The sequence below is a fragment of the Monodelphis domestica genome, chromosome 6, assembly GCF_027887165.1.
Source record: "Monodelphis domestica isolate mMonDom1 chromosome 6, mMonDom1.pri, whole genome shotgun sequence".
NCBI lineage: Eukaryota > Metazoa > Chordata > Mammalia > Didelphimorphia > Didelphidae > Monodelphis > Monodelphis domestica.
The window spans coordinates 139,312,905-139,337,565 of record NC_077232.1 but is presented as its reverse complement, the minus strand read 5'-3'; the positions used below and the strand labels follow the sequence as shown (position 1 = coordinate 139,337,565).

At 41.5% G+C, this 24,661-nt stretch overlaps 2 protein-coding genes across 3 annotated transcripts in view; both read left to right on the top strand.

The window, feature by feature from the left end:
* Positions 1–15,705, top strand: part of SCFD2 (sec1 family domain containing 2) — a 500,196-nt gene extending 484,491 nt beyond the window's left edge. For both annotated transcript variants that reach the window (XM_001371348.5, XM_007496459.3), the window contains one exon: positions 14,549–15,705. In XM_001371348.5, coding sequence (XP_001371385.2) covers positions 14,549–14,641 — 93 coding nt within the window. In that variant the 3' untranslated portion in view covers positions 14,642–15,705. The remainder of the gene's footprint in view (positions 1–14,548) is intronic.
* Positions 15,706–16,892: 1,187 nt separating this feature from the next.
* LOC130455055 (probable RNA-binding protein EIF1AD) lies at positions 16,893–20,397 on the top strand. Its single transcript, XM_056802615.1, has one exon. The coding sequence runs from the start codon at positions 19,168–19,170 to the stop codon at positions 19,657–19,659; it is 492 nt and encodes a 163-aa protein (XP_056658593.1). The 5' UTR covers positions 16,893–19,167; the 3' UTR covers positions 19,660–20,397.
* Positions 20,398–24,661: the final 4,264 nt, after the last annotated feature.

The following is a 24,661-nucleotide window of genomic DNA, read 5'->3' as shown; positions in this document are numbered from 1 at the left end:
CACTTAATCCTGCTAAGCCTCAGTTTTCCTCATCTCTAAAATGAAAGGTTTGAGCTAGGACCTCTAAGGTTTCTTCCAGCATTAAACCTGTTTTCATATCCATGTTGCCCTCCACCAATCTTCCACATTTCTGCTTATCTCCATCCTCCTAGGCAGGCTGAGATACATCTATTTCCCTTTGACTGAAGCCAGTCTTTGAAGGGAGGCAAGTGTTTCTATGATACAATCTGAAAGGAGAGAGGATCCCTGTTTGGTTTTCAGGGGTCCCTCCTTAAAATACAAATCCCCCTTGAAAATTAAAGCAGGAATCCCTCAAATCATTGGCTAAAATCTTAGCTTGGAATTGGGGCAGGGGGAGACATTGAGTTGGATATGTTAATAGCTGAAACAAAGCTTTCCAGAAACAAGCTACATGGGGTAAGCTATTAGGGAAGCTGAGGCCCAGGAGGCAAGAGAGGATCTTTGAATGAGGAGAGAAGTCAGTACCTAGACAGCTTCAATGACTTCTAAATTTTAACAGCGACCAGGTAAGCCCTTAGTCTCTCTAAACTAGAAGGGAAACATGGTGAACAGAATATTAGACTTGGAGTTAATAAGATTTGGTTTCCAGTCTTCTGTTAGTTACTGGCTATATGACCAGGGACAATTGACCCCCACCTCTCTGAACCTTAGTTTCTTCATCTGTAAAATGGGGATAATAATACCTACACACAATATAATAATATTACCTACATCCCAAAGGATTGTTGTTAGGGTCAAAAGAGATGATTTATATAAACGACTTTGAAAACTGTAAAACACTATACAAATGTCAAATACTATTATTATTGCCTTTCCCTCGAGAAGATTAAGCCATGGCTAATATACTGCCTTTCCAAGAGCCAATAAGTTGCCATTATAGCATTACAATATATACATATTTTTATTTACTTCTCTGTACACATAATGTCTTCCCTTCCAACCATGGCTTCAATCTGCAATATCTTTGAGAAACTTCTGCTTGAAGAACTCCAGAATTGTGGAACTCACTACTAGCTGAGAGAATCCATTCCTTTGAGGTACAGTTCTAATTATTAAAACTTTTTATGATAAACCATCCATTGCAGATAAAAATCTTATCCCATTCCACATCGATTTTCACAGAATCTCTGAGTTGGATATCTCAGAAGTTATATAATAAACCTACTGGGAATACACTCTACAACATACCTTAAAGGTGGACGTATTGACTTTGCTGAAAGACCCTCTGTGATAGGGTAATAGATGCAAGTACCACCCATTCTATTTTTTTAGTAGCTATAATTGTTTTGGAGTTTTTACTAGTTTAAGGCTAAAATCTACCTGTCTGCCTCTTCTGTCTATGGCTCCTGGTTCTGATCTCTGGCACCCAGGAGATCAAATCATTTCTCTTTCATGGGATAGCCCTTTAAACCCTGTCAGGCATCTATCATGTCCACCCTACGTCATCTTCTCCAAACTTAATATATCCAAGTCTTTCAAGCTAACCTCAGGAAACATGATCATTCTTCTATGACCCTGGGCAAGTTATTTTAGCTTTCTTAGCTTCAGTTTGCTCCTCTGTAAAACAAAGATAATCAGAGCACCTACTTCCCATAATTATTGAGAAGACCAAATGAAAAAAGTATTTTACTTTGAAAATCTTAAATGGCAATATATAAATGCTAGCTATGGCCAGTATACCCTACTAGACATATTCATTCTGGCCATGGCCTTCCTAAATGGAGGTGCCTCAGAACTGAACACAAAACTGCAGCAATGCTCTGACCAGTACAGAGTACAGTGGGATGTCCATCATCCTGGACCTTCTATGTCTATTACCAGGGCTAAGATTTAATGTTCTAGGGCTGTTGCTTCCCAAGTCTAGAATGCCTCCCCTCTGCTGCTCTAGTCATCCTTCAAAACCTAGCTCTAGATCCAACTCTCTGACCACTCTAGCCCATGAAGATTTCTCCTTTGTCTTAACTCCAAACCCTGAGATAGTTATAACTGCTCACATCTAGATGTGGGAAAATAAGAATACAAGACCCTGTGGATGAAACAGAACCAGGATATCCTCTCGACAACTTCCTTACACATATTTGTTTTTTCTTCCTCATTTGGATGGGTCAAAGGCATCTCAGCTCCTCTCAGTTTACCAAAATCCTCAGGGTCTGTCATGCAAACAAATGAGGGGCAGCTTCCATTTCTAGTTTCCAAATTCCAGTCTTTCCCATACAAAGGTTCAGTCAAACCTTAAGCATTTATTTAGTGTCTACTATGTGCCAGTCAATCTACAAACATTAGGTACCCACCATACTAGGTACTGTGCTAAGCTCTGGGGGTACAAAAAGAAGGCAAAGGGCAGTCCCTGCTCCTTCAGGGACAAAATGAAAACAAAAACAAGCAAACAAGTTATGTACAAGATAAATAGAACATATTTGATGGAGGGAATAAAGAGAGGTTGAGAAGGGCTTCCTGTAAAAGGTAGGATTTTAATTGGAACTGGAAGAAAGCCAGGGTATCCAGGGAGATCAGGGTGCAAGGATGAGGGTGAAAAGCAGCCTAGACAAGTGTTCTGAATGTTCAGCCCAGAAGTACCCTCTGACCCTACAGCTGTTCCCTCCAAACAACTCCTCCCAGAACCTTCTTTTTTGTTTTTTTAAACCCTTACTTTCTGTCTTAGAATCAATACTGTGATAATGTTTAAAAAAAAAAAAAGAATCAATACTGTGTATGTTCCAAGGCAGAAGAGTGTTAAGAACTAGGCAATGGGGGTTAAGTGACTTGCCCAAGGTCACACAGCTGGGAAGTGTCTGAGGCCAGATTTGAAACTAGGACCTTCCATCTCTAGGCCTGGCTCTCAAACCACCCAACTACACAACTGCCCCCCCCCCACCTTCTTTTGAGGAGAGCACTCATTTCTTCATTTCTTGACAAGCTGCATTTTGGACTTTTTCTTTTCTGCTTCCTTTTGTAGGTTGCCTCCCCTCATTAGACTATAAGCTCCTTCAGAGCAAGAACTGTCTTGCTTTTTACTTTTAGTAGCTCCATGCCTGGCATGTTGCAAGAATTTAGTAAATGTTTATTGTCCATCTTTAATGTTCTCTGAGTGATTAAGTGGTTGCTGGATCATATATCATATTCACATTTCTGTCATTTTTTTTTCCACAATGGAAGGTACATTATAGACACTCAGTAAATTGTTCATTTATTTATGAAATGCTTACCCTGTACAAAACAGCAAATAAAAATGATAGGTTAAATTAATGTAGCCCTTTAGGGGTTGTAAAAATTACTATATATATCTCACAACAACTCTTTGAGAGATGCCATTATTACCACCCTCACCCTCATTTTACATTAAAGGGGGAAAAAAGCAACAACTTGGCCAAAGTCATACAGTGTAACACTGTCAGGGTTACAACTCAGGACTGTCTGACGTCCAGTCCAACACATAGTTTACAATGCCATAGAGTTGCCTCACAAAATAAAATTTTTAAAAATATATAAATATACATTGACCTGGGGCCAAGAAAAGACATGAAATGAAATAATTCCCTCTAGGGTTTATAATCTATTATGTAAGATTATCTATTATAATCTAGTAAGGAAGATGAAATAAATACACAAAGTAGAAAATCATGAAGGCAGCTGAGTGGTTCAGTGGATTGAGAGCCAGGCCCAGAGACTGAAAGTCAGATCTGGCTTCAGACACTTCCTAGCTATGTGACCCTGGAGAAGTCACTTAACACTCATTGCCTAGCCCTTACTGCTCTCTGGACTTGGCGCCAATACATAGTATTGATTCTAAAATGAACCATGAGGGGAGAGAAAGAACATGAATCATGTAACCATGGAAAATTTTTCTTAATCAATAAAATTAAATTTAAAAAAAGATGAACCATAAAGGTTTTCTAAAAAAGAAAGAAGGAAGGAAGGAAGGAAGGAAGGAAGGAAGGAAGGAAGGAAGGAAGGAAGGAAGGAAGGAAGGAAGGAAGGAAGGAAGGAAGGAAGGAAGGAAGGAAGGAAGGAAGGAAGGAAGGAAGGAAGGAAGGAAGAAGCATAAGAACCTAAAGAAGTCACAGGACCCTACCCCTACCCCAGGGGAAAAAAAATGTTAAGCAATGTGGTCTAAGAATTCAAAAAAGAGAAATCCTTTTTGACAACTGATCAGAGAAGCCATTGAAGACGTAGTGGCATTTGAGCTGGGCTTTTGAGGGTGGGTGAAATTTCAACAGGCAGGACATAAATAGTTGGTTAATGAAAAAAATGGCAGATTTTAGCAGGGCTTGTTGGGGTGTGAAGTAAAAGATAGCCAGTTCATCAAAAATATTTGAGTCCCAAAGAGAGAAAATAAAATTTGATAAGATAGAAATTAGGAAGTTAGCCTGAGCTGTTGAGCAGGGCAGTAACCAGTCATTGATTGTACCTCTCTCCACCCTTAAGATCAGCTACCATGTTCACAGTTGGTAGAGATTCTGACAAGGCAAGCCTAGTGAATGCAGCATCCTTAAACCAAATGCCTCAAATAGCTATTTTCCTGCTCCCTGCCAGCTCTCTCTTTGTTAAGAGTTCATTGGAGAGGTGATTAAAACATCCTTTCTGGCAATACTTTTTTCCTGTGAAAACATACTTCTCTCCAATTAGCTTCTCACTTCCCTCCCTAACATGGCGAACCAAATTCTTGGCTTCTCTTGAGGATAATTGAATTGTGGTATCCTGACAGAGAAGTTAATCAAGTCCCTAAATGCATTAAATGCAGTCCAAAAGGATAGCAAAGCATTTGGGAGTGAGGGAAAGAGAGGTTTTCAAAACTATGCATGGTGCTTGGCAGCAACCTTTTTCTAAGGCTGGACATTTGACAGCAAGGACAGAGAATCAAGAGTGACTTTGATCTGGTTTGACCCCAGTGTCAGGTCATCCCCCGAGATGCGTTCCCAAAGGATTTAGAGCTTAAACTATAGCTTTTAATGTCACTTGTCCTTTGTGAAAGAACCACTCCATCAAGGGGTTAAGGGTCTCCAGAGAGAATCCAAAAGCAGAGAGCCCAAAAGAAAACCACTAAGCATGTCATTTATTGATTTGGGAGTCCTTTCCTCCCCATCCCACCCCTCACAGTTTTTGATAGAATGAATTGGATTACCCAGGTCTCTGCAAGAAAGTCAAAAGGTTTGTGCCACCTGTTAAGGATTATTTACTTTTCAAAGAACTGGACATTCAGCTGCCCCATCCTGCAGCTTCGCCACTGCTTCAGCCTGAGATACATTTAGTCTTCAGCTGTTTGGAGCAGAAAGAAAACTGGGCTTTTGGTGTCTCATAATTCATGCAGGCCATGCAGAAACCACACAGACTTCAGTAGCTGTTTGAACAAAGTGTTCATATGGGAGACTGGGGGCATTTGTGCTCATCAAAATGAAAAAGAAGCATTTCCAAACCCCAAGGGACAATCAAAGACTGGTTGAATGAGGAGGAGTAATATGTTATCCTCATCACTCACACAAGCTGATAAAGTTTTGTTTCTTTTTTTTTTAAAGGTCCATTCAAATATTAACAACCTGGGGCAGCTAGGTAGATAGCTAGTTGATAGATAGTCTGACAGCATAGTAGATAAATTGCCAAGCCTGGAGCCAGGAGGTCCTGGGTTCAAATTTGATCTCAGACATTCTCTGTGTGACCCTGGTTAAATGACCAAGTCATTTAACCCCAGCTGCCTACCCCTTACCTCTCTTCTGCCTTAGAATCAATAATTAATATTGATTCTAAGACAGAAGTTAAAGCTTTTTTTTAAGTTAACTAACCTTCATAAGAGTAGATAAGCATATAACAGGGATTTTGAAATAGAGAAACTTTCAAAAATAGATAGTGAGTTCTTCAACACTGGTAGCCCTCAGGTAGAGGCTATCTGATCTTTGAGGTGATGGAAAGGAGAGTATTGGATTTTTGAGGTCCTCTCCAATTCTAATGTTCATTGATTCTGAGTCTCCCTATAGCCTTCTTCACTACCAAACCTTTTAGAGTTACATTCACATTATAAAGCCAAAATGAGAAAAGAAGGAAGTAGAGAAGAGCTAGAGATCATGATGACTCCTCTCCCACATCCCTGACTCATCCAGACTTGGCTGCAGATTAGAGAACATATTTCCCAACTTTCTCCATCACTCTTTGCCTCACCCTTCATCACTGGGGTCTTAAAAGTAAATCAGGCATATTTTCAGTCTTCTTTTGTTTTGGGAGGCTGGCTGAATGTTTCCATCCTGCAGGTTCTGCCTCAGTCCTCACTGGCTGCATAGCCCACAGCCTCCCTTGCCAAGATTATTTCTGGTAGAGCACACCTCTGAGAGAGTAGCATGGATGGCTCCGGAAGCCCATGAAGGAGAGGAGGGCACAGTGCCCACCCAGGAGTGTTCAGAGGAACTGGTGGGGAAGAGGCTTAACACCAAAGAGGGGAAAGCAGCTGGAATAGATGAAGGCAAGAAGTGGGTGGTTTAATTCTTTGCATTTTTAAGAAGTAGTAATTCGTTATCTGTATAACTGGATATTTAGTCATCAACTCCTTCTATAAGAAGAGACCCAGTTACCACAGAACTTTTGCTATACTATCATCTACCACATTTAGCTTGTTTCCCCATAGAGAGGTCAATATCTGCCTCCTTCCTATCCTCCTCTTCCTTTTCTTCCTTCTCTTCTTCCTCCTCTTCCCTTTTCTCCATGTTTCCTCTCCCCACCTCACCTCCATCCCCAGTATCAGGATCCACAATTCAGTCTGACTGCCACTAGCTATTTTTATATCAAATTAAGATTGGGAACCAGAAGGCCAGGGTTAGAGCTCATCCTAACTATACAATATCAGGGATTAACAGAATGTGTAGGATAGAAAAGTACCCCTGGGAAGAGAAGGCAAAGGGAAAACTGGAGATGGTCAACAAGGGGCTAGAGCTAGGTACAGCAGGAAGGGATCAAAGTATGTTTAATCACCAGATCATAGATATGTAGCTAGAAAGAACTTCAGAAGTCATAGAATCTAACCCTCTTATTTTGCAGAGGAGGAAACTAAGACCCAAAGAAGTTAAATGACCTGTTCCAGATCACACAGGTATTAAGCATGAGGGATGGGTTTTGAACCCAGATCCTCTGACTCCAGTTCCAGAAAGTGCTCTCTATATTGTCTCCTAAGCAGTCAGTCAGTCAATAAACCTACTATTTGACAGACAATATATAAGCCCTCAGAATATAGAAAAAGGCAAAAGACACTTTGTGGTAAGGGCCAGGCAATTGGGGTTAAGTGACTCTTCTCCAGTCCTGGCTGTCTATCCACAGAGCCACATAGCTGCTCCTGTGTCTGACTTTTCATGACCCCATTTGGGGATTTCTTGGCAAAGAAACCAGAGTGGTTTGCCATTTCCTTCTGCAACTCATTTTACATTTGAAGAATCTGAGAAAAACAGGGTTAAGTGACTTGCCAGGGTCATACAACTATTAAGTGTCTGGTGCTAGATTTGAACTCTTTCTCAGGAAGAAGAGTCTTCCTGATTTCAGAACTGCTACTCTATTCATGGTACCACCTAGCTGCCTATTTCTATCTTAGAATACTTAATATGTTATTCTTGACAGCTGCTGTGTATTTGCAAAGACAGAGTGAGAGGCAGAAGAGACAGCAAAAACTATCTTGGTCCTGTCTTTTTAGGCATTTTCATCCAAGATCTTTCCCTTAACATTCAGCAGAATAACAAGTGTCCTAGGGGTAGTAAGTTTTTAAAAGGGTGACCATTTTACTTAATTCCTATGTTTGGAAGAGAAATGAGGCCTGATCTGTCAGCTAGAATCATTACCAAAAGCTTTTTCTGAAGCCTCTAATCAAGATCAGATCCCATATTATTCTCCAAAGGCAGAAGGGCTAACTTCCTTTTGAAAGCAGCAATAAGAGATTAAGGTGAGGAGAAAAATTGACATGGTTGGCATGGTTCCAATTCCTGCTTGTGCTTCCTGGATAAATCCTGCAGAAAGGCACATTCAATAGCTCTAAACCAACTTAAAACTGGTCTCATTGCTCTCCAACTTGGTACCCACAGAAGGTCTTTTCATTACTTCAAGCACTTTGCATGATTGGAGAAACAGAAGATTTAATACTAGGAGAGAATTTTTAAATAATGTAGTCCAGCTTCTTTTTATAGAAGAGAGAGACAGAGACAGAGAGACAGTCAGAGAGACAAAGAGAAGGAGGAAGAGGAGGAGGAGGAGGAGAAGGAGGAGGAGAGGGGGGAGGGGGAGGAAGAAGACGAGAAGAAGAAGAAGGAGGAGGAGAAGGAGAAGGAGGAGGAGGAGGGGGGAGGAAGAGGAGGAGGAGAAGGAGAAAAAGGAGGAGGAGGAGGAGGAGAAGGGGAGGAGGAGAAGGAGGAGGAGGAGGAGAAGAAGAAAAAGGAAGGAGGAGGAGGAGGAGGAGGAGGAGGAGGAGGAGGAGGAGGAGGAGAAGAAGAAGAAGAAGAAGAAGAAGAAGAAGAAGAAGAAGAAGAAGAAGAAGAAGAAGAAGAAGAAGAAGAAGAAGAAGAAGAAGAAGAAGAAGAAGAAAAAGAAGAGGAGGAAGAGGAGGAGGAGGAGGAGGAGGAAGAGGAGGAGGAGGAGGAGGAGGAGGAAGACACCGAGAAAGAGTATGTAAGGGCACACAGATAGACTTTTACTGTGAAGAATTTCAAAAGAGAAGGGAGGGGGAAAGTCTCAGGGATCTTCCTTCTATAGTTTCTCAATGGCCAGAAATCAGAGAAGCATAGAATTCAGAGCTCAACTAACTCAGCATCCCCTTCTACAGCAGGCACAGAAACTGGAAGGCTCTAACACCTGCAAATTAAAAGAGACATCTAGGAGAAGCTGAAAACAAAGAGAATAATCCCTGTCAGTGGGCTGGGCTGTTTGTGTGGGAGGACAGTGGAGATGGGAACACAAAAGCATTCAGTAGATATTTGTCTTTGTCTTTAACACCCAGCTCCACTTGGAGAGCTCCTGAGAAAAGGAGCAGCCCAGAAGACCAGTGAGCCATTTGGGCCTCACATAGCCCTGGGGCTATCTTGCTAACATTAGTATTTTTCTGCCCTCTCTTGCTGTCAGGAAACATTTTTGCTTGCAGATCCCACTTGGCAGAAGATGCCTATTCCCCATGTATGAGCAGCATCATATAATTCCCCAGGATGTAGTTGTCTGCAATCACCCAAGCTTGTTGACATGCAAATTATAGTTGCCTTGAGGCTTCACTGTAACTCATGATCTTTGCAAGAAATTGTTGGCTTTGTCTCAATTAAATACACTTATTTTCATGTTTAAGAGTATAATCCATTTAAAGCAAATGAAGTCTTCCCCCCCCCCCTTCACTTGGTCTTTTCTTCCCTTTCCAGTCCTTTAGTCTGATGAATAGATTGAGCACCTATCATGGTGCCCTCCTCATGGTGGGTGTTCCATATATGTTTATGAATGAATGAATGTATGAACAGAAAAAAGGAAAGTTGAGTATACAGTATTCCTCCTCCTCAAAACACAAAAAGAAGCTTCACTAACCGCTGGGGTTCATCTATGATCCTGTGAGACTGAAGTCACTGGGAAGAACCACAAATCTCAGTGTGGCTAGCCAACCTCTTGTCAGTGTCTCCTCAGTATTTGAGGGTCCATGGATGGATTCCAGGGGGAGAGGGTCCATGAACTAGAATGGTGGGGAAGGGGGATAGTGTCTTATTTTCATCAACCTCTAGCTGAAAGTTAGCATTTCCTTCAATTATGAATTTTAAAGAAAAAAAAAAACCCACAATATTCCGAGGAGTCCTATGTAAGCTCTGGCAGACTGCCAAAGTGGTTCATGACACAAGAATAGGTTAATTTTACTGTATTTCTGTGGATTGAACCCTGGACCAGACTTGGTCTGCTGTCATTCAAAACCCATTTGCTAAATGCCTTGAAATATATGATATCTGCTAGACTCTGAGGGGGCTACAAAAAATAAATGATAAACTATTCTCTAGTGCTCTAAAGTTCATCAGATGTTTTCCTCATAACATCCCTGTGAAGTAGGTATCATAATTACTATTATCCCAACTTTATAGATAAGAAACTGAAGCTCTGCACATAGCCAGGAAGTGGCAAAGATGAGTCCAAACCCAGAGCATCTGAAACTATATCAGTATTCTTTATACTCCACCATATTGCATCTTTTATTGGACTGCTATCAGTAGAACTAAGCCTTAACCTGGGTTCCCCCTCATCAGACCCTTTAAGAAGATATAGAGATTATAGAGAACAAAAAGACCAGGAAAAAGAAAAGAGATGGGGAAGAAGAGAAAGCACTACCCTTATCAGTCAACAGCAGGTTTCCACCAGCAATTTCCTTGGGTACAACCCAAGGACACCAGACCATCCTGAATGTGATGAGAGAAGGGGGGCAGGCTCATTTCGTGAAAAGAACATTGGATTGAGAGTTCGAAGACCAGGGTCTGAGTCATCTTTTTGGGCCTCCCTGCTTTTCTTTATCTAGAATTGGATGAAGAGGAGAAAGCTGCTCCCCAGATTACCATGCTCCTGCCTCAGGGCCCTCATATTAGAAAAGGGAAAATTCTCTGCCTGAGAGGGGAGTGTCCTGAACTAATAATTTAAGGGCCCCTTTTCATCCTCTGGTTCTGTGTAGACCAAAATGGAATGGAAAGATTTCAAGACCCAGTCATGCTTTTTCCCCCTCCTAAGCAACTTGGTGTTCATGACATCTCAATGAAATGGTCAATCAATTTCTCATCCCCTTTCCTTAACCATCATATATTTCTGGAACCAACATTCTCAAAGCTTGATGCCAACATGCTTCAACTCTATGGGTAAACTTAGCTTGCTGCTCTGAGTGTATTCTATATGTCACTGACATAGTCTCTATCAGCTGGGGGCACAAATACAGAATGCAAACTGGTAGTTGTGAATTTTTTTCTTTTTTTTGCCTCAGTGTCAATATGTCGACCCCCATCTAGCCTTTCCTTTTATCTTTTCCCTCCCTACACACTTTTTCCTCCTAAACTACCAATGTAGTTGAAGCTTCCACCAACTTGTTAAAAGAAATATTTTGTAATGCCTGGGGTCCAATTCAAATAGAACAAGAACCACTAACACCTGGGCTGCATGTTGATTTTGAAAGGCACATAATTACAATTTACATTTGACCATATTTTTATTTATTTTTTTATATTTTAAAAATCTGTCCCAATTATATTTTAATCTGGTTCAGGTATACTGTGAGTTTCCAGGCAGCAAGTTTGATGGTAATAAAAATCACTGTGGTCTAAAAGCCTACTTCTAGTCCTAGCCCAGTCAGGAATGAACTGAGTGATGGAGGACAAGTTATTTCTTTTCTCTAAGCCTCAGTTTTCTCATCTTTAAAATAAGGGGGTGGGGAGGGAATAGAATGGTAGATCAAGAACATTTTGTGATTCTTTGATTTTGCCTTTGTATCTGGCCTGCTTGTAATCATACAATCAGACCAGCTCTTCTTCCTTTGGGAACAAGGTGGCTAAAAAAGTATGTCAGTGGGAGATACATGGCCAGGCATTTGGAGTTGCAATGGGGTTGACTAGGTAGCACAGTGGTTAGAGTGTCAGGCTTGGAATCTTTTTTAGTTCAAATCTGGGCTCAGACACTGAGTAGCTATGTGACTTTGGGCAAATTTGCCTCAGTTTCCTCCTCTGTAAAATGAGATGGAGAGGGAAATAGCAAATAATTTCAATACCTCTGCCAAGAAAACCCCAACTGAGTCACAAAGAATTGGACATGACTGAAAATGATGCCAGTAATGACTTCTGGGACCACAGCAACCTAGAAAAAAAGCCATATGTCCAAAAAGTGAAGGACAAATTATTTTATTAAGGGGAAGAGTTCTTAAAATTAATATTGTGTTCTAGATTTGAAATTCTGGAGACTTGAAATAATCTGGAAGTTTCTGTATTTTCAGAACTCACTGTGCCACAAGCTAACACTGTCAACACAGGCTGTGTTGGTAGTGAGATTCTGTAAAATAGAAATTGAGAAGGTGTTGTCCTTGAGTGGAGACTATTCCTTTCAGAAAAAAAGGCCATAAAAGATCTTATCATTTTTTTGTATTTTTGTTTTATTTTATTTTGTTTTCTGCTCCAGAAATAGCAAGGATGACACAATATTGATTCTAAAAGGGTATTTTTCCTTTTCATAAAGAAGTAAAATAATCAACTGCTGCAGAATTCATACTTTCTTCTAAAAGCACTCTTATATAAAACCCAAGTTTGGCCTATTATAATCAGTGTTTCTTTTCAGACTCTACATATATCTTTACTTTGAGTTTGGGGTTTGGGGGATTTTTTGTTTTGTTTTTTTTTGTTTTTAAGGGCAAGAGTTATATTTAAGCCAGAATGAGTAGATGCTGCCATATTATCCTTTGAATTACACTTCTATAACTGTATTCTCTTTATTCTCTCAGTTGTTCATCTTCTAAATCCAGACATAGGAGTGGGAGGTCTTCCATTGTTTTTGTTTTTGTTTTTTTAATCCCTTACCTTCTGTCTTGGAATCAATACTAGATATTGATTCCAAGACAGAAGAGCTGTAAGAGCTCCCAATGGGGGTTAAATGACTTACCCAGGAAGTATCTGAGGCCAGATTTGAACCTAGGACCTCTTGTGTCTAGGTCTGGCTCTCAATCTACTGAACCACTTAGCTCTCCCCCGTTTTCTTTTTGTTGTTGTTTTATTGACACTTTCTGTTTTTTGTATCCTACCTCCTTATGATAATAATAATAATAATAATAATAATAATAATAATAATAATAATAAAATAGAGTTCTTTCAGACTCTTTGTGACCCTATTTAGAGTTTTCTTGGCAAAGATACTGGAATGGTTCTCCATCCCCTTTTCCAACTCATTTTACAGCTGAGAAAACTGAGGCAAACAGTTTTAAGTGACACATTCATTTTCACATCACTAATCTAAGGCCAGATTTGAACTCAGAAAGATGTCTTCCCAACTTCCAAGCTCTGTCCACTGAACCACCTAGCTGCCCCAGCATTTATATAATGCTTTAACATTTGCAAAGTACTTTACAAATATTTCATAGAATATTCATAACAATGGAAGTTGGTGCTATTATTATCTCTATTTTATAGATGAGGAAACTGGGCAAGCAAAGATTAAGAGACTTGTCTAGTATCACACAGCTAGTAGGTATCAGCATCTGGTTTTGAATTTAGGATTTCCTGATTCCAAGTCCCATGCTCTATCCCCTGTGCCAATGAGCTATGGAAAGCTTCAAGGTGACAGGATAAGAACTGCCATTTATATGGTGCCTTAAGGTTTATAATCACATCATGTATATTTTATCAGTTACAACAATACTTTAAGGTAGATACTGCAGACATCATAACCCCCACTTTATAGAGGAAAAAACTGAGGCCTAGAAGTTCAAGGACCCAACTTCCCCCCCCCCCAACTATGGTCACACAGTAAGGGTCAAAGAAAGAATATGAGCCCAAGTCTTTCTGGCTTCTTGGCATTAAGTCCAACCCTTTCCACTTCACCACACTGCTTCACCTTTAGTTAATCCTTTCTGGGGCAAATTGTCTAATCCTGGCTAGGTAGATTCAGATCTGGGAGGCACCTTAGAACTCATGTAGCCCAATCACTTTATTTTACATATAAAGAAGAAGCTAAGTGACTTGCCCCAAATCTGTAGTAAACTGAAAATCTGGAATTTGAACCTATGGTTTCTACTCTAACTCCAGCCCTTTCCAAGGTACCACACTTCCTCCTTTCTAGAACAGAAATGCTCAAAGCAAAGGTGATCCAATGTCTGCTTGGCACTGGAAAGGCCCACATGCTTTCTAAACTGGTTGCAGGAAATTAATTACTCCAGGAATGTAGGCCCAAATTGGAGGAAGTTGGGGGGAGTGGAGAGGGAGCATCACCAGGACTTTATCAGGCTCCACACTGACAATCAGGACCCTAGATAATCTTGAATCATATCTTGATATACTGATGAAAATTATCCATGAGACTGTGCAAAAGGGAGCATCCTATTTCTCTCTAAAGGCATTCAAGGCTTCTATTACTTTGAGGAGACAGGGGATAATATAAGGAGAGCTCCCTGGAGGAGACAAAAATTCTAACTGAAAGCAGAAACAAATGTAAAGCCATTTAATGACCAAATGCTCAGCAAAGGAGTTGGCGTCAACAGCAGCAGGGATCAGAAAGCAGCCAAGAGCCACTCACAACCAAGTACCAACAGAGGATAAGTAGACATGAGCACAGCTTCTGAGATGGGGCACTTGGTAGCCATCATGGTGCTCCCCCAAGCTGTGAACCTCAGGAAATATTAAATTGGATTAAATTAGGTTGCATTCCATTCTTGAAACTTGGAAATGGGATCTGTTCCTCCCTCTCTCCCTCCCCTCAGCTCCAGTTATTTAAAAAAAAAAAGTCATGCCTTTTTCCTTTCTTTCATCCTGGGTAAGTCCAAATTCGATTTTCCCCACTTTAATCGTATGTGGTGTTTCCCCCCTCCTGTTCTTAGGTCATTGTGCTGTCCACGCGACTCCTAAAACCACTTAACATTCCGGAGCTGTTATTTGCGACTGATCGACTTCATCCAGACATTGGCATCTGAGCCAGATACATCAGCTAAGAAGATAAGCCTTCGTTCCCCAGGCTGGAAATACCTGTACTATTGTCTGGCACCAGTTGAGATATGTCTCCCAAACTGAGCTACCCTGTTACTAATTGTAGGTATAATTGAATTGGGCCTGGAGGGCCCTGATAAGTGCTTTGCTTGGATTGTACCAGTTTTTAAAAAAAAGAGCATTTTCTGTTTCTGAAGGTGTCCAGCTGTCATTCCTCCAACTCCCACCTGATCGGTGAGAATTCCCAATTGTTCTAACCCCCTACCTCTTCGCTCTCTGGTGATTAGATTTACCAGCTCTTTAATCCGAAAGAAATACTTGTTGGCAGTTATTAGTGTCGTTCATCTTCTTTTCAGCCAGTCGGTAGTGCCAATGGGGACACTGACATTCCAGGCTTTGGAGAAAGGGAGAAAGGAGGGCTTGCTTTTCTTTGCGATTAGGAACGGGCTTTCACAAACAGGACCATTGTGAGTAGGGTTTGGGAATTGCTCTTCCCTTTTAGCCTGAAACTGAGGAAAAGGGGATTTGGGGGGTTTAACAAGCAGTACAGTGTAAGCTGGCTTGTCCTCCTAAAGCACCATGAACTCTACTGGCTGCTCTGGGAGGAGCAGAGTGGCCATTGAGATGGATGGCGACCAAGGTCAAGATTTGGATCCCACTTCCTCCCGGGAAGCTTTCCTCCCTGCTTCCAGGGAAGGCTGAGTTGGAAAATAATTGGTCCCAATGGGTATATAACCCCTTTGAAGTTTCTGTATGCCTGACCTTTGCTAATTCTAATCTGCACTGAAATGTAAAGCTTCACTTTGTAAAAATCTAACTTTTCTTTTCATCAGAAGCTAACCCTGAAGGCTCCAGGATGGGTAATGGAAGAGCTCTAAAAAACAAATGAGCTCTCTGGCCCAAACACTTTGGTAGATGGACAAAGGACTCCATAGTTGCTGGGGAACCTCTGTTAAGTCCCAGAAGATGTTTGCACTAGTTGATAAAACTGGAAACAATAGCTCCTGTGAACTGATGAGCAGGCTGTAGCAATAAAATGAGACCAAACAAATGCCCAAGCATCACTTCAGTTTTAATTTGCTACCTATCTACATTGGAGGGAAAACCTTGGCACCTGGGAAATCATTGGAAGAGCAAGTCAAGCAAGTTTTTTTCTCTGCCAGTTTTTTCTTGCTGGAACTAGAGCAAGTTTCAGGGTTGCTACTCTCAGGGAAGGCTGGGAATCCTCCTTGGGTGTATGCTGGCACTGATCTGTGGGGAGGTCAAGGTCTGAACTAAAGTCTGCCAGCTGCTAGAGCTTTCTCTCCCTCCACAGATAGGGCCTTCTCTTTCCTTATCTTGTGCTTGTTCTGGGATGGGGGTTGATTCCCACCTACAGAATGTCACCTTCTAAAGGGCAAGAACCAGCTAGGGTTTACCTTCATAGCCCCAACATTTTAATCAGCATGAATAATATTAAAGAAGGAACCAAACATTTAGTAAGCTCCTACTATGTGCCAGGCACTGTGCTAAGCACTTTATAAATACCATCTCATTTGATCCTCATAACAACTCACGTGCTATTATTATCCACATTTTATAGTTGAAGAAACTGAGGCAAACAGAGGTTAAGTGACTTGCCCAGAGTTACAAAAATAATAAGAGTCTGAGGCCAGATTTAAACTCAGTTTGTAAGTTTGTAGTGTGACTCAGGACCAACTCTCTTTCCATTTTGTCATGTGGCTTACTCTTGAAGATGTAAGTACCTCCTAGGTCCTAGAGCTTTGGACCAAAGACAAAAAAAGTACAATCTGGGGGTAGCTGGGTGACTTAGTTGGATTCAGAACCAGGTCCTGTGTTCAAAGGTGGCCTCAGATCAATGACACATGTTAAACCCAGTGGGTCAGATATAGGAGGGGGGTGAAGGGAGGTAAGGGAAAGAACATGAGTCTTGTAACCATGGAAAAATCTTCTAAATCATCTAATTAAATAAAACTTTCAAAAAAAATTATAACACATATCTTCACACATACACACAAAAATAGGTGGCCCCCAAATACTTCCTAAATACATGACCCTGGGCAAGTCGATTAATCCCCCATTGCCTAGCCCTTATTACTCTTCTGCCTTGGAACCAATACTCAGTATTGATTCTAAAATGGAAGGTGAGAGTTTAAAAAACAAAATAAATATAATCTGCCACCCTCGAGGAGGACTCTACAGAAGAAGTACCACATTAAAATAGAGAAATATATCATTATTTGGGAAGGCTTTTCTGCTGTAGGCCTTGAAACTTGAGGGAAGCTAACGGTGTTCCTGCACATAATAGCCATTTGAAAATGAGTTTGCAAGGGAATTGAATTAAAGAAAGGAAAATGGGATCAGGTGGATGCAGAATTAGAGTCTGTGCCCTCACCCTGGGTCAGGCCCTTGTCACCTCACACCTGGACTTCGGGCTTAAGTCTTTGCACTCTAGTCCATTCTCCACTTAAGTGTCAAAGCAAATTCCCAGGTCTGACCTTGTCACCTCCTATTACATAAATTCCAATGGCAGATCCCTATCACATCTCCCAGATCCAATATAAATTCCTCTCTTTGGCTTGTAAAATCCTCCACGACATGTTCCTCTTTGATTTTCCCAATCTTCTCAGACCTTACTCCCTTCTACAAACCTTCTGATCCAGCGACTGTAATCTCCTTGCTGTCCCTCACATAAGATTCCCATCTCTGGACATCTCCAGAAACTTTGACTGACCTGCAAATCTGGAATTCTCTGCCTCCTGGCCTCCCTGGCTTCCTTCAGCTTCCAGGTAAAAGCTCACCTTCTACAGGAAGACTTTCCCAATCATCCTTAAGGCTAGTGCCTTCCCTCTGGTCCTTAGTGCCAATTTATCCTGTGTGTGTGTGTGTGTGTGTGTGTCTTATTTGTCCATAGTTGTTTTCTTGTAGTCTCTCTTACTTAGGCTGTGAGCTCCTGGAGGACAGGGACCCTTTTTGCCTTTTTATGGTTCTTTCTAGTGCTTAGCCTAGCACCTGGCACATAGTAGGGGCTTCATAAATACTTGTTGAAATGACTAGAAGAAGGCTACAGTAGCCTGAAGGCCACAGTGTGCATGTGTATGTGCATATGCATAAAAAATGTTTATATTCACTGTGTATACTATGTGTGTGTTTACATAATTCAAGAGAAGATAATCTTTCTGGAGAAAAGGCCAGTAACATTCCCACAATTCCTCATTGGTGATATTTCTCAAGAGCCTGCTTAAAATTACTCAGAAAAATGATTCAAAGTTCTCTATGGAAGAAATGATTCTACCTCTCTCCCGCACATTTCCCCTCACGTAATGCAGTATTTGGGAGTTATCTGGGCTTTTGTCACCCTCTGAGTTGACTTTAGACTCCAGAAGGTCAGGAACTCAGTCTTAATCCACATTTTTTTCTCTGAGGAAGAGAAAGACTAAATGTCAATAGAAGTGGGTGCATGTAGAGACTCAGCCTAAGTCCCCAAATGGAAAGGAATGGGGGGGGGGGTGGAGATTTAGAGAGGAAGTAGTATATAAAAATGCAACAGAGTTTCTCTTTCTGGCTGTAAAATTAGGAGTCCTGTAATGTTGGACAAGTCCCTAGGCCTTGTATCTTTACATTTATACTTGAAATGTCAACTGCTGCATGACTCACAGAGATAGGGAAGGGATTAAGAACAAAAATAGCTGCCATCTGTGAAGGAGGGGGCACAAAGAAGGAGGAGGACACTATTACAGGATAGAATGGAAATAGAAAAAAAGATGAAAGGGGTAACTGGAGGCTAGTTTGGAATCCCCACAAGGAGAATAAGAAGAGGGAAAAGGAAAACTAATAATTGTTATTGTCTAGTGTAAATCTTGAAATCTCTCAGACTTGTGAATGTTAAAAATTTCTCCATTGGGGAATCCTCCATTGGAACAATTCCCTACTGGGAAACATTCCCCATTTTGAAGTGAGAACTCGCCAGGATCAGAAATGGGAGGACCTCTACTCCACCTGTACTTAAGACTGCTTTAGGGGAGAAACTCCTTGTTAAACAATGAAAGTACTTAAAACGTACCTATTAAGGTCGGCAACTTGTGAACTCCTGCAAAGGTGAAAACTTACTCAGAGGTTTTCTCTGGAGAGGATTAGTGGACTCAGGTGTGAATTCAGAATGGGCGGTCCTTTAGAAAACGTCTACAGTGATTGGTAGATGGAAGAACTTAGGGGAGGTGACATAGGAGAAACCCCCTATATAAGAAAGAGATTCTCTTGAGAAGAGGGCTCTTATGAGAATCCTTTTGGAGAAATCTCTTATGAGGATCCCTTGAGGACAATCTCTTGAAACTTTTGGAGGCAGCGGGGTCTGTGCTTCCCAGCTTGGGGACGCCCCGGCGCAGGTTTCAGGAAATCCCCAGCTCGGGTTGGTGGCCTCGGCAGCGGCAGCGGCAGCGGCAGCGGCAGCGGCAGCGGCAGCGGCAGCGGCAGCGGCAGCGGCAGCGGCAGCAGCTAGTAGGCAGGAGCCGGCATGTCCCAGGCCACCAAGCGGAAGCACGTGGTGCAGGAGGTGCTGGGGGAGCACATGGTGCCCTCGGACCAGCAGCAGATTGTGAGGGTGCTGGGGACCCCTGGCAACAACCTTCACAAAGTGGAGACTGCTCAGGGCCAGCGCTTCCTGGTCAGCATGCCCTCCAAGTACCGCAAGAACATCTGGATCAAAAGAGGTGACTTTCTCATCGTGGATCCCATCGAGGAAGGGGAAAAGGTGAAGGCTGAGATCTCTTTTGTGCTCTGCAAAGATCACATCCGTTCTCTGCATAAGGAAGGACTCTGGCCTGAAGCCTTCTCTGAGGTAGCCAAGAAGCAAGGCAACAGCAGGAACAGACCGACTCAGCCAGAACTCCCAGGAGAAACCCAGTCTTCAGAAGAGGACAGCTCAGAAGACGATTCAGACCTCTTTGTCAACACCAATCGGGTACAGTACCAGGAGAGCGAAGAGGAGAGTGAAGAAGAGGCCTGAGGCACCAGCTTCACTTCTGGCTACCCTGACCTGGCCCCCATGGACATAATTAGGGCAGCTCTGTGGATCTGCCCCCTGGAGGGGGATGAGGCAGGGCCCCCATCTGAACTCCTACTCTTCTCTGTAAGAGATTAAACCCCTGGTGGGTTGAGAGAGCTGTGCTTTGACTTGTACCAGTGTGCCTAGTAAATCGATTTCAACTTTGATGTCTTGCTCCAGTGAAAAGGACCTACAGGGTTGGGGCTGACCCCAGGGGCCTCCAATGGGGCATTTCAGATGGCCTCAGCAGAGGGCAGTACCCACCCCACCCCCCAACCTTAAAATGGAATCATAACTTAAACAAAGGAGGAAAAAATAAGGAGGGCATTTTATTTTATATTAAAGGATTGGGGTAATGGGGGAAAGAAAATGGAATTCTCTAAGGAGGTCTCTCAAGTGAGGCTGACTCTGGCTGGAACTTCCTCTGGGGAGACTCTGTCCCTCTGAATCCCTTACTTGGACAAATATTATGGTGAGTGATAAAAGACTGACTGATTCTCTCTTTTAAGACTCATGTCTAGGCCATGTTGGCTTAAGGCCCTTCATACTTATACTTTTTTTTCTCTCTCTCTCTTTCTTTGATTACTCATTGTATTAATTAAATTCTCTATAAAACCCAGTTGACTTGGGCATATTCATGATTGGGAATATATTCTCTGGTGACCACCTTATATTTGATTAAAAAACCAAGACACTGTAGTGAAACATATTTTCTGCGGTCAAATTTACTCACCCACTCTTATATCTAGCATAATTTATATCTTTCACCATTTTAACACACTACAGTTTATGACCCCAACTCTTTTAACTGCCACAGTTTATGGCTCTCACTATTTTAATTATTACACTAGGACTGCTGTTTTCAAAGTGTGGTTCAGGGACCCCTGTGGATCTCCCAAGACTGTTTTGGAGAGTGGAGGTAAAAACTATTTTTATAATAATACTTATATGTTTTAATTTCTAACATGTAAATATCAATAATTATAACTTACTTTTTAAAAGCTTTTTCAGGGGAAGTCCTCAATAATTCTTTTTTTAAACCCTTACCTTTCATCTTAGAATCAGTACTGTATATATATTGATTCCAAGGCAGAAGAGCAGTAAGGACTAAGCAATGAGGATTAAGTGACTTTCCCAGGGTCACATAGCTAGGAAATGTCAGAGGCCAGATTTGAACCCAGGACTCCTGTCTTAAAATTTACTGCTGTCCCCAATCATCAATAATTCTTAAAAGAATCAATGGATCCTGAGACCAAAAAAACTGAGAATTCCAAGTAGAATAATACAATATTATACGTAATTTGAATAGAACATCTACCTAGCAACACTATGTATGTAAGGCATTGAGAATACAAATATATAAAAACCAACATTGTGGCTTCTATCAAGGAGTTTATAATCTAGAAAAAAAGCACTTAATTGCACCATTCGTATCATCATCATTCGTATTTGTATGATTCTTTAAGGTTTTCAAAATGCTTTCCTTAGAAGAAGCCTCCAAGGTAGTGATGACAAACTGTGTGATTCCAAAGAGCTCCAGAGACATATCTATGTCTAGATACAGATATAATTCTATGGATAGCATCAGCACCCATCCAGGGGTGGCAAGCAAAGCATGGGACTCAAGACAAGAAGCTAGGCATATGAGCCAATGAATGAGCAGGGCATTCTAGGGTTAAAAGATGCTTCAGAGATCCCATAGTTGAGCCCCTTCATTTTAAGCCAAAGAGACTGAGACCCAGAGAGGAAAATGACTTGCCCTAAATCACAAAGATAGTCATTAGCAGAGCCAGGTTTTGAAACTAGGTCCCACATCAGTGCTGCCTTCTCCAATCCTTATCTGATTTAGGGTGCTAACAGAGAGTAGGAATCAGAAGCCAGGAATCAGCCAATGGAGTAGCCCTCAAGAGGGAGAGCCACCTAGGCAGAGAGAGATCAGCAATGGCAAGTCTGGGTAATAAAAGGCATAGGGTGCCAGCAGGAAGAATGGAACTTGGTAAAATGCCAACTGCTTTCTGTGCTTTCAGTTTAAAGTCAGAACTGGCCTCCAAGTGTGGTACAGGTGGAGACAAGCAAACTCACCTCACCTGAGCAGGAGAGTGAGGAGGTGGGGAGTTAGGCAGCTACTGACAGTAATAAATCAGAACACAAGAATTTGCAAAGATAAGAACTATTTTTCCTTCCTTGGGAGAGCCAGAAGTCTGGTGAGTCATCCCCAAACAACCCCAGAGCTTTTTAAGTCATCGTGAATTTTTGGTGAAAGAAGTTGAGGCTCCCATGCCATTGATCCATAGGACGAATCTGACGACAGTTTGCCATGTCAGTGTTCAGATTAACTTGAGTAGGTTGGTGATAGGTAAAGTATTTATAAAGCCCTCACTATGTGTCAGGAGCATCTCTAAAAAGAGTAAGACTTATGTAACAAGTACTACTCCATCATTATAATAATCCTCAACATACTTTGTGCATCTCCTCACTTCTAATAAGCACACTCACATCCTGTTGGATGTGGCTCTGCAGTGATGGCTCTGCTGTCTCTGAGAGTAACTCTGTCCTGAAAATGAGGGAGGAAGTGAGAAATCATTTCCCTATAAGCCCTAAACCTCCAGTTTTCAGAAGTCCCATTCACATAGCAGCCTACTGATTTCAGTTCAAATTTTTTCAAAAACACAATTTAAGCTCCTATTACATACTTTACTTAGACATAATTTGAATACAGAACTTCCTATATTTGTATCTGATTCCATTAGTACTTCTTTTTAAATGCTCCAAATGACCTAGTGTAGTAATATTAAAGGGATCTGTGACTTTTCTCAAAATAAGGAATTCCTCTCCAAGGTCGTAACAGGTTACTTAGTAGAAAAGTACTGGGGAGTTGTCTAAATGAGTCACAGCCTAAACGTAGGTCCTCCTTACCCATAAGCCACACTCCCTTTAAATAATGCCAATATTGATTAACTAATGATGTGTCCTATGGGGAACAGACTGCTTTTTGTTCCCAGGCTCTTGTCCTACCATCCTCCACACCTTGGTGGCTGTTCTCTTCCAGCATCATCTTCCTCTTACCTCAAGGATTTCAATGCCTGGCTCACAGTTGCTCTGTCATCCAAACCTCAGTCCTTGTATTTGAGGACTCTCATGGACATGGTGAAATTCCTTCAGATATCCTTGCTCCTCAAGTTGTCAGCCTCCTCTGTTCCTTTTACTCCATAGGAACCAGACACAAGGATGATCATACCCTTGATTTGTCATCGCCTCTGTCTGCCTTCTTCCTTCCCTTTTGAAAGCTACTGGATGAGTCTGGAAAAAGTCTATGCTGAAGAGGGTCATCCTAAAGGCATGTTATCCAATTTCCCAGGGTCCTTTCTGCTACAAGTCAATCCTTTAACTCTTCCTTGATTAACCATCCTACTCTCCATAGTGCCTATACCCAAACCTTTTTTTACTCTCCCTCTTTTCTTACATCCTTTGGACCTCATTTTAGTATATTATTGAGAAATTCAACATCATTAATAGTGAGCTCCATCTTCACCACAATTCCATAATCAAATTGCATTGACATCGTGCCCCATTCCCTTCCCCTTTTGCTCTAGTCTCAGAGACCCTTCTTCTTGCCAATGGCAATCCCTCAATTTTTGCCCTTGATTCTTTATCTGCTTCTATTCTCTAGCAATCTACCTCTTCAATTGTATCCTGTCCCCCTAATTTTAAACCTCTCCTCATCCACTGGCTCCTTTCTTGCTGCCTATTAAAAAAATGCCCCTATCTCTGACAAATTTTCCCCAAAAACCTTCACTTCACCCCACCCTTCTCTCAAGTCATAGCTCTCCTTCTTCCAATAGCTAAATTTCTAGAAGAAACTATACTCCTTCATTCTACTTTCTCCTCTCTCACTCCTTAGTCCCTTATGATACTACCTCCCTCCTCAACCCACTATGGAAAACTCTGTAATCAATATCACTACTGATCTTTGTTACAAAATCCAGTAGCTTTTTCTCAATCCTCATTCCTTTTTATCTCTGTGACATTTGACATTTGTCCAGCCCCTCCTTCTGGAGGCTATCTCCTCCCTAAGGTTTTTGTGAAATTTATCTGCCACAGTTTTCTTTCTACCTATCTCTGTCTCCTTTAAATGAGCAAATCATTGGCAGATTTTTTTATACTCTTTCATTGATCTCATCAGCCTCCATGGATTCTAATATCATCCCTGTGAAGATGAATTCCAATTTGCATATCAGTCCTTTGCTCAACTCTAGAACTATATACCTCTGTCTTTCTACTGGCCATCTCCACTGGATGACCAAAGTCAAACTCATTATTTTTCTTCATAAACCAATCTGTCCTCCTAACTCTGCTCTTAGTGTTGAAGGTATCACCAATCTTCCAGTCATCCAGATTTGCAGCCTAAGACTCTTCTCTCTCATTCTGAGTCCATATTCTGATCCATTATTGAGTCTTGTTCTGCTTCCTCATAAACTTGGCATTTATTCTCTCTTCTCCACTCAAAGAGCCACTAACCTAGGTTAGGTCCTTCTTGCCTAGACTAGTGCCATAGATTCCTAGTTGTCCTCCCAGCCTCAATTCTCTCCCCTCTCTTATCTTTTCCCTACACAGCTGCCAAATTAATATTCCTAAAGTGTAGTCATTGTGCCACTTCCTGATCAAAAGCCTCAGAATAAAATATAAACTCCTCTCTCTCTATTCAGCTCTTGAAGCCTTTCATAATCTGATGCCAATTGATCCAGGAATTCTAAACCTTTAGTGTGTCATGAATATTTGTGGCAGTCTTATAAAACCTTTGGACTTCTTTAAATCACTAATGTGATTTATTACAAAGATGTTCTAAAACATCCAAAGAGTATTTGGGATGCTCAAAGAACTCTTTTTTTTTTTTTGGCCATTTGACTTATATCCACCTGAAATCTCTCTACTGGCTCAGATGAGGAACCCCTGCTCTGATTAC

Bases quoted from the DNA above. Each gene is read 5' to 3' on its own strand.
- LOC130455055 (XM_056802615.1), top strand. From the start codon at position 19,168: ATGTCCCAGGCCACCAAGCGGAAGCACGTGGTGCAGGAGGTGCTGGGG.